At 45.6% G+C, this 14646-nt stretch overlaps 1 protein-coding gene across 1 annotated transcript in view; it reads right to left on the bottom strand.

Moving 5' to 3' along the window:
• HS6ST2 (heparan sulfate 6-O-sulfotransferase 2) overlaps positions 1-14054 on the bottom strand; it is a 255216-nt gene extending 241162 nt beyond the window's left edge. Inside the window, exon 1 of the mRNA XM_038415051.2 lies at positions 13454-14054. Within this exon, the coding sequence (XP_038270979.1) occupies positions 13454-13962 (509 nt within the window). The 5' untranslated portion in view covers positions 13963-14054. The remainder of the gene's footprint in view (positions 1-13453) is intronic.
• Between the last annotated feature and the right edge of the window lie 592 nt (positions 14055-14646).

The raw sequence follows: 14646 nt of genomic DNA, 5'->3' as shown, positions 1-14646 counted from the left end.
AAACACAACACTTTTTTCAGTAGCATTTGATGCCAATTATCTTTGTCCCTAATGCAAGGGACATTCTAGGAAGATGAAACAACGATACAGTATTTCACCTCCAATCTTTGGATATTTAGACTACAGATCTCATTCAACAAATAGTATTGTATCCACTGTGTCTTAAAAGAGGAGTACAGTAGCTGTTTAATCTTGATGGGAAGCCTGACAATATTTTATGCAGCTCCTACCAAACGGAAGAAATGCAGGACTGCTCTTCAGGCTACTCAGACTTCCAAGAGCATCAGAACCTAACAATCTTTTTGATTATGGGAAATTAAGAACATTGCTACTAAGATCTCATGAAAGACATCTCTTACATAGCACTTTTATTGAGAGGAGCAAGACTGTTTAATGCTGCAATATTCTCTCTGTTAGCTGCATATATTTAATTCATATTGCATCAAAAGTAGGATGAGCTGCTGGAAATAAAAAAATAGTATGATTGGAATCTCATCTTAATGAATCTTTTGACGTATAGGTCTCTAAGCACCTTGCTAATGATTTTTCAAGGCACTTTGGAATAAATGGAGATTTCACTCAAAGCTGTATATATGCAAAACCGATATTTTAAATGAATTCCATCTTTAAAGCATAAATTCTATGAAGAGTCAAATTAGAAAAAAAATTAGATGTTTTCTAATTGGCATTAACTCAAGCAACACTGTTTCATAATATATATTCTATACTGTCCAGAGATAATATGGACAGAGAGAGAGCGCAAGAAAAAAACCTGCAACATTTTGAGTTAAGGTTTACCAATGATCTTCTAACCACTTCAACCAACAGCAAACAAAAACTATTAAATGTTCAACATAGGGGGTTTTACTGGGAAAGACATGTAAAAGGAATTATGTACACGATGTTTGCTCCAGCATTATAAACTTACATACAAAAAAATATTGCTTTGGCTTCATAGTCTCACATTAGCGAGTGCAATTATCTTTCATTAATTTTACAGAGTGTTCATAGTGGAAATTAAATCATTTCTTCATGTCTACTTAAGAAGAACTTTACTAGGTTAATCATTCATAAATACCAGAGTCTGCTACATATTACTCATCACAAATATGATTCATTTCAATAATGCCTGAATAATTTGGTGCTGCCCTATTACTCTCAGAACACACTGTACAATTGCCAGCATCAGCAAATCAATCTCAAAAATAATCAGCACGTAGTGCCTGCTCCCTAAAGATTCTTCCCCTACAATGGCAAGATTAGAACAACAAACAGCTCACTTCTTACATGACAAAGACAAAGCATCAGGCCCAGCACGCCACTCCTATTGCTTTATCTTTGCCATACCCTGAAATCCCAATATCCGATAGAAATAAGTCTAGGTGTCTTTGAAATCATGTGTATTCTTGGCTTCAATGGGCAGGCAGCTCACAATCATATTTTGTAATTACAGGGTCAAATCCTTATTCAGGCAGGAATCCCATGGGAATTCCACTCCCATACACTTGCCCTAGAATGGAAACAAGCCCATAGTGGCTTAAGGCAGAGGCATAGGACAGGGGGTTTTTTTGGTCTCACACAGATATGGGAGTCTTATATCTGACTCCATTTCCTCAAATGGCAATTCTTATTGCCATTTTATGATCTTGCTTTTTATCCTTTCAAAGTATTAAAAAACAATGTACAAGGATAATTCCAAGCAAGGCAAAATAGCTGCACGGACTAACAGGAATTTCTATTTAACTAAACAAAGCAAAGACAACAACATTTTTGTAGTTAAGTGGTTTGATAAGAAACTAGACAGATTTCTGCATTTTGTCTTCCAGGCCATGTCAGAAAGGATTGTAGCTGAAGAGTGCAGAAACTGCGTGACAGATCAGACATTACAGAAATAAAGAAATGCAATTGAGGCTCTAATCAGAATGTTTCTGCAGATGAAAGGGCTTCTCACACTGACTTTAGCAGCAGATTTTTGTACTATAACTCATTAGTCATTTTAAGAAAGATTCTAGCAAAACCAATAACCTTCAGAGAAGTTAAACCAGATTATAACAATTTTACTATAAAAGAAATCAAAATCTCTGAGATTTTGGCCTTTTTCTTAAACAATCTCATAAAACTATTTCCCCATGTTTATCGCCCCCCCCCCCACCTGTTCCTCAGACGTTCTTGTCAACTGCTGGAAATGGCCCACCTTGATTATCACTATAAAAGGTTCTCACCCCCCCCACCCCCCACTCTCCTACTGGTAATAGCTCATCTTAAGTGATCATTCTGGTTACAGTGTGTATGCTAACACCCATTGTTTCATGTTCTCTATGTATATAAATCTCCCCACTGTATTTTCCACTGAATGCGTCCAATGAAGTGAGCTGTAGCTCACGAAAGCTTATGCTCAAATAAATGTGTTAGTCTCTAAAGTGCCACAAGTCCTCCTTTTCTTTTTGTGAATACAGACTAACACAGCTGCTACTCTGAAACATCAGTCAATGAAATTCTTTGACAATACCTAGAAAAATCATTAAAAAAAGTAAACGCTACCAAAAAATCCTTCAAATGCAACCTAAGCTCAAGTGAAACCACCCTCTCCATAAAACTTCCCTAGCACAGACAAATTATAGCATACTTAAAGGAAAACAACACAACCCACAAGACAACTGTACATTTAATTGTGCTGTATTATATACATAAAACCAATTTAGTTGTATCCACAGTGCTAGAAGAAAGGTTCCATTCTTCAACGCAGCACTTTACTGAAAACACGACTCCAAAGACAAGTTCTTTGGCAGTATTCAGTGGCCTTTTTAACCTGGCTCAAGGTAGCCTTGTTCTACTATTATAAACTGGAGTAATTTTGGAAAGATCCATTCCCCAATTTGATTTTCTGCTGTAGGTTATTATTCCACTTTTGCGTACAGCTGCAATGATCTATATGAGTTAATTTGAGCTGATTCTGTACTGAAGTACTGTCTTTATTATTACAGTTGCTGGAGAAAGTAAATTAATGCAGGGGATTGCACACAGAGGCCTAATCCATTTGATGTAAATCAATGCCCCGCACATCTAAATTGCTCTGCTTTCCTTCAGAAAAGTACATTGAAGTGATTCATTAGGCATTGAACTGTTCACAAGAAACAGGCCAATTCTCTTAGGTATCCCAGTGCATCTCTGCTAGTCAAATTTAAAAAGCAATCAAATCTACTAAGAAGTCCTTTTTTCCCCACATTTATATCAGTTGAGAACATGATTCTTAACAATTCAGATTACATAAATAAGGGACAAATTAATCTCAGTTAATATACGTCAGAATTGATGCTTGAGTTGCGAAACTTAAAACTGCCCATCTTTTGTCATAAAAATGCATCTTTTAATGCTTTTCTTGAGTTCAAAGTACATTTCATAAATCCATAATAGAGGTTGCCAAGTTCCGAACGATGGCAAATTCTCAATATGAATTTGATGCAGAGCCTGCATGTATTTTGATCTTGTTTAACTATCACTTATAGCTGCATTTTAATATTTAAAACCCTAGCAAAGCACAGAATGGTATCTAACACACAAAATAAAGTGTTTTAGTGCAACAATATTTCAAATTAGCATCTATGCTTCCACTCCACTCTTGACTGAGAACCAGCAGAATATGCAAGGTTTTTTAAAATCCATTTAAGAAGCCCTTTTTAAAAGTACACATTTAATTTGCAAAACCAGCAACAGTATATCAGATATTTGACCAGTTCAAGTATCTGAAATTACAAAACAAAGTTAGAGTTAAAGTTTATAATCAAGACCAGGGAGGTTAGCTCTAAGAACCCTACAATGGGATTACATTAACACGACTGAACAACCAGAGAATTTGTGTTTAAGAAAATAATTTCACCCTCAGAAGACTAGTTATGACATGCCGTATCAACTCCATAGTCCCATAAGCTCAGCCAGGTCAGGCCTGGTCTGTAGTTGGATGGAGATCACCAAGGAAATCTATATGTTGCAGGAAGCAGTATCAGCCTTTCATTCATTACCCTCCCAGTACCCCACCAGTGCCCCAGCTGGAGCAGCTACCATCAGAATAAGACACCAAACCAAAACCCACCGGGTCATGAAGACATCCCAATAACTGAATTGGTACTCTTGTATGCGAGATCTTCACAGCATCTCTTCAAATATTTTGTTATAATTATAATGCAAATAAATATAAAGACGGTTTTTGAGAGTTTCCCCATGGTGCTTGTCTCAAGGACAGGCATGTCACACCTGATGATCTGGCCAAATTCCAATTTACAGCAGGACATTAAATCTGCTTGCTTAAAAATTACTCCGTCATTTCAGTTGGAGAACATACTGTTAGTTTCCCCTTCTAGAAACAGTTTATCATTACTAATAGAACAGCTGACATGTTCCAGCTCAGAAACAGCTTACACTTATTAATGACTGGGTGATCCAATATACTAAAACTCTATTACTGCGGAATCCTTCTGGTTTAAAGATGCTGTACAAAATACATACATTTACCTTAAAGTTATGTTTACCCACACGCGCGCCTTGTTCTTGTCTTCTCCATTTTTGTTTCCCTTCAGTGTGCCACTTCCCTTTTCCCTGTCTCCCCCATTCTTTCTCCTTTCTGCCTATTGTTTTCTATAGTCAGAGATCACATAAGATACAAAGAAAAGACAGCTACTAAATCATATTCAATTCAGGGTCCAAAAAGTAATCAGATACCTATTGTCTAGAGGACGAACCCTACTAGCCAGGAGTAGTTACAAGACACAATGGTGAGCAGACCCCAGAGCAATGCCCCTGCGAGAGAAACAGTACTTGGCATGCTAGTAAGCCAGGTGCACGGATTCCTACTAGGGTTCTTGCGCTGGGCCCTGCAGTGCCTAAAGCTGTCTGAAAAAAGTACATGTGGAGGGTCAATCCTAATCTGGGAGCAGCAGCTTTGGTAAAACAGTGCCTAACACGAACCCTATGCAACCTGCTCAATTTTTAGAAATATTTTTTTCCAGAACTGTGACCCCCAACCCTCACCCCACTTAAAGCAGTAAGCCCTGCTTAAAGGGACCATCATTGGTGGTAATTTCTACTGTTAGGCATTTGATAAATTTGGCACCTCCATTTCTACCCGTCCCCCACCCACAGGCCCCAACACATAGCCTCACTACCACTGTTTCAGACAGAGTGGCTCATCTCTGACACACTACTTCTCCTCCAGCTTCCTGGGAGGGGGCTTACACTGTGCACCCTTTCATCCTGCCAGGGGATGAGAATCAAAGCTTTGCACTGACCCAGTGATACTGTTGGCCATGTAGTCCTGTAGGCAGTCAGCTATCATGGCAATGAACAAAATATGAACGCAGAGATAAATGTGACTTTTTGTGAGTAAACCAGCCCCCCAAAACCTCAGTGGATTTGCTAGAGGTGTCTCTGTTTTACAGCTCTCTCCAGTACAAACTGACTCCTATGAAGAGCATTCATCTTTCTATGCAAAATTGACATGAATTTTCTGCAGTACAATTGGTTCCACGCCCATTTCCAAGGATGACACGAAATAGTGGCAGGCACACAACAGGAGTATTTTTAACAGTCAAGCATGCAATCATCCAGGTCTGTATTTGGATCCAAGACTGGCTAGCAAATGTAGCTTCTGCTGGCAACCTTCATTCTGGCATGGTTCTTTCATTCCAGGGGCTGCCAACAGTCCAAGCTGCAAGGACTCTGACATCGCCACAGAGAAACCCCAAAATGTACAGAACTTAGGGTAGAGAGAGAGACACCCCTTTCCAGACAGCATATGGGTTGATCTAGTCATTATCTAAAACAATCATGCTTCTATCTTAAAATATACACTTGGAACTTTGAGACAAGATTTTTCTGTTTCTAATGCAATTTTATATGCAGTAATGGGAAGTGCTCCCCCCACTCCCTCCCAAAAAATAAATAAATAAAAGGATTTGGTTGGTTGTAAAGGCAACCAAAACAGATCAGAACCTCCAATAGCTTCCACCCAATGTCGCAGTAATATAGTGCTAGTGTCGGAGACTTTCTGAAATCCAGCACCTGCTAAAGCTGGTGGGCCTGTTTCCAGTCCAAGAAGTTTCCAATTGATAAACAGTGTAAAAAATTTTCCCATATAAAATTTCATGATTTCAGGTAGAATATGGCAAACTTATTTCTAGCTCCCCCTTTTTATTAGAGGTTCTGGAAGCTAAAGCAACTGGTCTTTCAGTTCCTTCCCATCTGGTATTATATGTGATATTGCCTATATCAGAAGCAATGCATCACACACCAACAGCACAGCCTAACTTTACAGGTATCAGTTTCTGGATCTGCTCAAATGGCCCGTTACATTATTCAGTCTAAACATAAACGCTTTGTTTTTAACAACTGTGCCACTGGATTTATTACCGTAGACAAGCTAGGTAGATACTTTCCATAATAATTAGCCATGGCTGCAAAGGATCTCCATTCTGCGTCTCTCGCGCACAGTTACTTTGGCCCCTGCTTCAGTTCTCTGTGCCAAATGCTTTGAGATTTCCCCAATCAATCAAGTGACCCAAGTCAATCAGGCAGTCATGACCAGGAAAAGGTACATTTCTTCCTTTTCACCAGGATGCCAGGCAGCTCAGACAATTCCCTGACAATAGATGGCACCACTCACGAACTGAGATATCTGATCCACAAGGAGAGGGCCCTGCTGACCCAGCCTCCCCCTACCCCTGGCCAGCTCTTAGAGGAGACCCAGCAGCCACCACCTCCACTCCTGGCCATGCCCTAGACAACAGCATCGCCTATACGGGAGGCAACAGGTTAGGGCGCCGGCATCCCATCCCAAGAAAGGTGGTGCCAGGGTCCTAGTGCTGTGGGTGAGAGTGGGGGCCCCAGTGCTTCCCCCAGCGTCCTGCCCTTGGGGAGCAGCAACAGGGTGGGGGCTGCAGCCCGGATGCTGGGGCTTTCCATGGGGAACGTGGGCAGTGGGAGCCTGCAGGGCTACGCAGTACTCTCCCTCCCACACACACACCCCCCGCGCGCTCTCCAGGCTGCACTCTGCCCTAGCACCAGGAGCCCGGGCTTGGCACACAACTGGCTTCAGCCCTGCACACCTGGCTGTAGCTGGCTCTACCTTCTGAGAGTCATGCCCACAGAGCACCCTAAGCCCCATCATCTTCACCACCACAGGACAGATGCCCTACTGGAGAGGGGCCCAGGGAGAGGACCTTGGAAAACTTCCCTCGGAAAACTCTGCTTGCACCCCTGCCAGTCCCAGCCAGATGCAACTCTGGGGAAAGAAACGGCACCCCTTGCTTCCCGCCAGTGCCGCCACACCTGCTTCAGCAGCAGCTCCACCTCACGGGAGCAGGAGGGAGCCGAGAGAAGCCCGTGTTCCTCCCCCATTCAGCCCAGCCACTGCAGGTCTATGGGGGAAGCTGTCAGAGACAGGAGCTTCAGCCCCTAGCTCCCCCAGCTGGCACGTTCTTGGGGGAGGGGGGAAGAGAAAGAGAACGCTTGGAAAGAAGGGTCTTCTAGTCACTGAGGCCGGCTGGGGATAGAAAACGACAGGAGATCCCTCATCCTGCTCCAGGAGCTGCAAGATTCCTGAGATAAGGGGGTGGGGAAGGGGCAATAGAGACAGGACGGGGAAGAGGAAGCACCTGATAATACAGGGTGGGAGGTCAAGAAGGGAAGGGAGCACAGGGAAGCTGGCACGGGGGAGCGCAGAGCACCAGGGACAGAGGGGAGAAGAAAATACAGAAAGTGGCTGGGACCCAAACAAAAGAACTCCCAAAATGAAACAAGAGCCATTCCCTGCCCCCTCCCACTATCCATCTCCTCCCCCCGCCCCACACACACACACACCAGGGTGCAGAGGGGGTGGAGAGAAAAGGAAAAAAGCCAAACTGAGCCAGGGAGCGTCGCCAAGTTTTTTTGGCTATAGAAGCAGCTGTCACCAGTCAACGCCCTGGGAGCCAAAGTAACTCACTGCCTCCATTATTCTAACTCCCCACTCCACCGCCCTTTCAGAAAACGGTCTCTTAACTCAGGGCTGCCAGTGCCCCGACCAAGCCTGCTTCTTCCAAAAAACAGTCCAGGCCAACATATCCTTGCTCTGTGCCTTCAAGCCATCAGAGGTGGGCAAGGCATGCCCCCTTCCACCTGACCTCACCAGGGCAGCTTGTAACCCGGGTGCTGGGAACGTCCCCTGCCAGCTCCAGTCAGCCCACACCGTTGTGTTTATATGGGGAGGTGGGGGAAGCCCCAACGTATTAAAAAAGCCTTCTGCTGCCTGCCTCCCCACTGCAGCATTTCTGTGGTAAGACACAAAGGTTTGGCCAGGGCAACTACAGTTGCCAGCAAGGGGGTTCGGTGAGCGCAAGAGACCGGCTGGGAGGTGAGCGGCCGTAGCAACATACAAGCCAGGATAAGGATTGGTACAGTCACCAGGAGCCAGGGACAGAGCAGCAGGCAGGAAACGGGCAGCACTAGTCAGACAGAGGGAAAAGCACCTCCTAGAAGCGATGTTTTGGGAGGATTTCAGACGCAGCCTCTGTTGGGAGGGACAGGGGTCAATCAGGTGGAATCTAAGCGGAAGAGCAGGTGATGGGCCCAGCAGGAGCTGGGGAGAAGGGTTTCCAGTGGGAAAGTGAAACAGGGCTGGAGGTGGCGCCGGGAGACTCCACCACAAGCGAGGGCAGGGCAACCAAAACTAGCAGGCGCAGGCACAGAGGTCAAGCAGAGGGAGCAGCCCCCTACAAGGGAGGCGGCCAACAATACGGTTGCAGGGCTTTGACCGAAGATGGCCTTTGCAGGACACTGAACTGCTGCCATAGAGCTGCAGGGCTTGTGCACTCAAACCGTTTCATGCTGTATTTCTGTGGTGACACAGTCTGTTAAATGCTCTGCAGTTTCCCTCCCCCTCTTCTGACTCCAGGCAGAGATACAGCCTTCTGTTTTCCCTTCAGGACTAATTCCATTATCAAGGAAATAATTTCCAAAATGATCCACATAAGCTCTAAAGCTCTCTTCATTTTCATTCAAATGAAAGTTCTCAGGTACACTACAGCCATTTTAATAGGCCTGTCTGGAACTTACTGTTTTCTTTCTTAGGGATCCAATTAAATAGGATTCTTCCAGGAACTAATAAGACATCTTGTATCTCATCTAACTGGATCAGACCTTTGTTGCTAAGTATTTGCTGCTGTGTCTTAAGATAATCAAAGAGCACCCATTTGGATTTTGAATCTTAACAAAATGTTCAACTTTTGAACATGGGAAAGGCTGCCAAAAAGTAACACATCAAGACAGTAATCTAACCAGCTGAGAAGCAAGCATACTTTTAGCAGTTTCTCAGCCCAGAGCCCTCTTTCAACTGACTGAATACAGATGCAGACTAGAATATTAGTTGAAACAATGAGCAGTCATGCCCATTCCCAGGGATTTCTAGGATATAAGAATACAGCCAGAGGCACACATGTTCAATATTATTAAAGTAAGAATCTCAGACCTTTTGTAAGTGTGTATCAATCTTGTTAGGCATATATACATACCATGTATCTGAGCACTGATCTGGACTGCTGATTCCAGGTTAGCCCATGTGGTTACATTGAGATTATTCACCATTACTACAGCAGTGCATTGGGCAAAACACATACCTAATTATTATTAATACTTCTCTAGCTCCTCTCAAAATAGACCTATTTAAATTCAGAAGGCAGCTATTCTGTCCAACAAGTTTTTATATTTACGTCTGATGTTGGTGCTCAGCATCTTAGCAGAGGTCAGCTAATCACTCATCAGCTGGACATTGCTATAGCACCAAATTAATACAAGATAATAAAATGGAGGATTTGAAGGGACTATTGTTTATTTAAAAGATCTCTCATGTTCCTATATTTTTAACCTTTAGAAGTTACAGCCCAATTAACTGCTCATCAAAGACATTATTTGAAAGAATAACTGTAGCTATTTAAGCAGGCTAGGGTAATGATTTTTTAAAATTATATAGTAACATCATTTAGAAGCTTTGTAGAGAACAGGCCTCTACTAACTGCAGTAGTATCAGAGCTTTGGGGGGATTTTGCCCCGCTCCCCCACCACTCAGCTTTGGCCTTATAGCTTGTGATCAATCACCACTCCAAAAATCACAGGTGATGCCGATGTACTGTATGGTTCTGCTGGATGGAGAATCCATTGTTCTGTTTTGAACTATCTAGTTGTACACACATTCACAAGTCAAAAAGAAAAGGAGTACTTGTGGCACCTTAGAGACTAACAAATTTATTAGAGCATAAGCTTTCGTGAGCTACAGCTCACTAGTAGCTCACGAAAGCTTATGCTCTAATAAATTTGTTAGTCTCTAAGGTGCCACAAGTACTCCTTTTCTTTTTGCGAATACAGACCAACACGGCTGCTACTCTGAAACCATTCACAAGTCAGTTCATGTTCCTGTTTTGAATTGGAGGATGTTCAGTAATTCAGCAGGAAAAACATAGGTGAACCCAACCAAAACTCCCTATGTAAACACCCATCCTATGCTTTATGGGGCATTAATATCCAGGCTCAGATCCAGATTATTAGTTTGCAGCTGAGCCCTGGCTCCATAAAGGGCAGGACCAAAACCCTGTAAAATGTGACTAGCCTTTGTCTTTGCGGGCTCATGTCTCAATTAGAATTCCACAGACTGGGCCCATCTCAATTAGAAGCGATTCAACAAAACTGGAGTGACCCCTTATTGTGTATTTCCATTGATGTTTCCCCCCCAAGAAGCAACACATATTTACAATACAGGTAAAACAAATTCTATTAACAGACGGCTTGGAAGGTTCATGATCCCACCAGTCTGCAGCTAACACAGTGGTAGATCCAGAGGAAGAGGAATTAATTCCTAATGTTAATGAGATTGAATGAAATTTAAAAGCAGTAAGGTAAACAAAGCATAAGAATCCTAACGGCTAGAAGTCTTTTAAAAAGCCTCCCCTTGGATACAGGAAGATAATGATGCTAATCATTTTTTCTACTAGATGGCAGTGTAGCGTCACCCTATATAAAACAAATTCTAAAAAGAAACTGCATTCTATTTCAAATGAATTTGTGCTTAGACTTGACTGTTCACATAATGTGAAATATAACTGTACCCCCCTTCCCCCACATTGCAAGGGCACCAGACATTAGTTTAATAGTGACTTTAATTCTCTGAGAAATTAGAAACCAAGATATCAAAGGAAAAAGAATCCATAGCCTGCTCATACACACTATACCATATTCCAAGCCATACCGTGACATGTTCCAAGCTACAAACGTACAAGCTCTTTAATAGGTCACAACTGACTATCTGTGATGTAATCAGATAGATCTTTCACAGTATCTGAAACGGGTTGTCATTGTTTGGAATAAAGAAAAGGAGGACTTGTGGCACCTTAGAGACTAACAAATTTATTTGAGCATAAGCTTTTGTGAGCTACAGCTCACTTCATCGGATGCTGTAGCTCACAAAAGCTTATGCTCAAATAAATTTGTTAGTCTCTAAGGTGCCACAAGTCCTCCTCTTCTTTTTGCGAATACAGACTAATACGGCTGCTACTCTGAAACCATTGTTTAGAATGAGACTAATTCACCTGATCTCTTTAAAAGGTGACAACTCCATTTAAATATCCAAACTGCAATAGCTGGAGTTCACAACTTCAGGACCAGGTACATGGATGAAGAAAATGTTAGAGGTAACCAAAATACTGAATGTAAATCCAAATCCAAAATAAACGAAGTTGGAGCTGAAGGCCAATCCAAACGATAGCAAGTAACACATTCAGTGATTAAAGTAACTTTGCTTTGCATAGCACAGTGTTTATTAATGCTGAACTCAAGGCACATAAAAATGCTGCAGCTCACAAACATGCTGAAAATCGCATTATTTATGGTCTCGTTAGAGGCAGTGGCACCTTGATAAGAAGGCAGCTCAGCACACTAGGTCGATCTGCAATAGAGAGCAGTACTACGATCATCAGACCGATTTTAGAGTTCCGCTTAAAGCCAATGGGAGCAGAGGGGCTCAGGACTTGAGGGGGCGGGAATCAGGTCCCATTTGTACATTAACAACAATGAGATTCTAGGTTTCAGAGTAGCAGCCGTGTTAGTCTGTATTCGCAAAAAGAAAAGGAGTACTTGTGGCACCTTAGATAAATAACAAATAACAAATAAATAACAAGTTTATTAGAGCATACGCTTTCGTGAGCTACAGCTCACTTCATCGGATGCAATGAGATTCTAATGATCACAGTCAGTAAACTGGTTTCAGAGTAGCAGCCGTGTTAGTCTGTATTCGCAAAAAGAAAAGGAGGACTTGTGGCACCTTAGAGACTAACAAATTTATTTGAGCATAAGCTTTCGTGAGCTACAGCTCACTTCATTGGATGCAACTCTTAGACTTCCCACCAGATCTTTATAAGCGCCACAGCCAAATCTGCCTGTGGGATCATTTAAAACATTAAACTCAGAGCAGAGTGAGCCACCAAGTTTTACTGTAGTCAACAATTTACGGCAAGCTAAACTTCCTGCAGAATTCCCCCATTAAGTCAGTTTGAAACTGGTCTAGCGGGAGCTCTACCTTAAACAGCAGACTTTATCCCACCCAAGCTCTCCCTGCACTTACAGGGTTGGCGGCTGTGTTTGGTTGGGACTTCGTGCTTGCCTATTCACAGCTGATCTGTGTACTGGGTACTAGATATCTGGATGCATTGACACATCAACGCAATCCAGTGAGCGTTATCTCGCTGTAGCTAGAAGACAGGACTGCCCATTCCTGATCGTAGCACCCTGCAACAATGACAAACCTTTAATACCAACAACGGTGTTTAGCATTGCAATGCGTGGGCTCAAACTGAAAGCTATTCCCAGGGCTGCCCAAAACCTTGCACAGACAAAGCGAATTATGCTTAAAAAAACAGGATGACTCAGAAGCACTCTTTCTGGGCAACCTGAAATTTGGGTCAGGCTGCAATAATAATGGCATTTAAACAGCAGAGACAAGCAGCACTCTTCTCTTTGTGCTAAGCAGCGATGTACTGCAGTAGCACATTGTGTACAATGCCTGAGAAAGAAAAGGCTGGGATCCCTTTAGCTGGATAGAGGGGATGAGATCTGGTCTCTCTCTACACGCAGATACTGGGGGGGGGGGGGGGGAGGGGAGGAAGGGGGAGAAAAGAAGGGAAATAAGTGAAGCCAGGGCGCAATCAGTGCGGCTGCGGGAGAGCTGGATGCTCACGGTCCCTGGATCTTTACGGTCCGGGGGCAAATTACTTGGCACCCTGCAGGTGCTGGAAAGGGCGCTGCTGAAGACCAGGAGGCTTTGCGCCTCATTCTTCGGGGGAGACCAGGGAAGAGGGATGGGGGCGGCTTTTCATCCTAGCAGCGCCCCAGCAGAGCGCAAATCCAGGCAAGTTGCAAGGCTGCGGGCCGGGGCTCTCACCTGGACGGTCTGCGCTTGACTTCCGTCCTGCTGTCCACCACGGCCGGGACGCAGTTGGTGAGCTCGGTCCAGTCGGCGTGCAATCCACAGCTCCAGCCGGTGGAGAAGCGGGAGAAGAGCCAGGTCTCCCGCTTGCCCGGCCGGTGGCAGGTGCATTTCTTCTGGCCGGCTTTGCACTCGCAGGGCTGCTCCAGCTGGATGTTGCGCACCAGGTGCCGGCCGAAGGTGGTGCCGCCGGTCTTCTGGATGTGCAGGAAGACGATCAGGTCGTCGCCCTTGATGTTGAAATCCACCCGCCGCAGCAGGTCGCGGCCGGAGAAGTTGAAGCGGGGCACGAAGCGGGCCGGGGTCTCGTCCTCCGCCCGGTAGGGGTCTGCCCGCGAGGGGCTGAAGGCGTGGAGCCGGAGCAGCGGGCACTCGGTGCCCGGGCACACGTACTGCAGCACGATGACGGCGAAGAGGAAGAGCATCACCAGGGCCAGCAGCAGCCTGTTGGCGCGGTCCTCCATGGCGAGCGCGGGGGCGCCCGGCGCAGGCTGCGCTCACTGCCCGCGCCGGCAGCACCCCGGGGCGCCCTGCGCCCCGCGCTCAGCCCCGGCCGCCGCCGCCATCCGCCCGGCTCCCCGCCTGCCTTCCCGGCAGCCTCAGCAGCGCGGCGCCCGGGGAGCCGGGGACCCTCCCCCGGAGCCGGCAGCTGCAGAGCCTGGGCAGCGGGACCCCGCCCCCGCCCCGGCCGCGGCTCCGCCCCTCGCCCCGGCCCCCGGGCTGGAGGCCTCGGCGGCGGGCGGGAGCGGTGCGAAGGCGGCGGCCCGGCTGCCCGCCGCGGGCAAGCAGCAGCCCCTGGCAGCCGGAGGATGGGGAGGAGGGTGCGAGTCCTGCCTCCCTCTGCCCAGGCAGCCCCGGGGACCAGGCGGGGAGGCAGCTGGGCTCAGAAACGAAGCCCTAAACGCCCCTGCCCCGGCGAGACCCTTCTCCCTCCCCGCATCCTCTTCCCAGGGCTAGCCCAGCCCCCAGCCCCCAGCCGGCCAACTGCCTGCCCCCTGCTTCTTTCCTCTCCCCCGGCCGGGTATGTCTGCATGGCCCGTTCAGCCTGGGCTCTGATTCAGCTTCTAAATCCAAGCCTCCCCCACCCCGGAATTCGTGTGACTGGCGCAGGAACCCCTCTGGAGTCAGGCCCGCAGACCCCAGCAAGG

Source organism: Dermochelys coriacea, chromosome 9, assembly GCF_009764565.3.
Source record: "Dermochelys coriacea isolate rDerCor1 chromosome 9, rDerCor1.pri.v4, whole genome shotgun sequence".
NCBI classification, from domain to species: domain Eukaryota; kingdom Metazoa; phylum Chordata; order Testudines; family Dermochelyidae; genus Dermochelys; species Dermochelys coriacea.
Note: the sequence above shows the minus strand (reverse complement) of the source record. Positions and strands in the feature narration are given on the sequence as shown.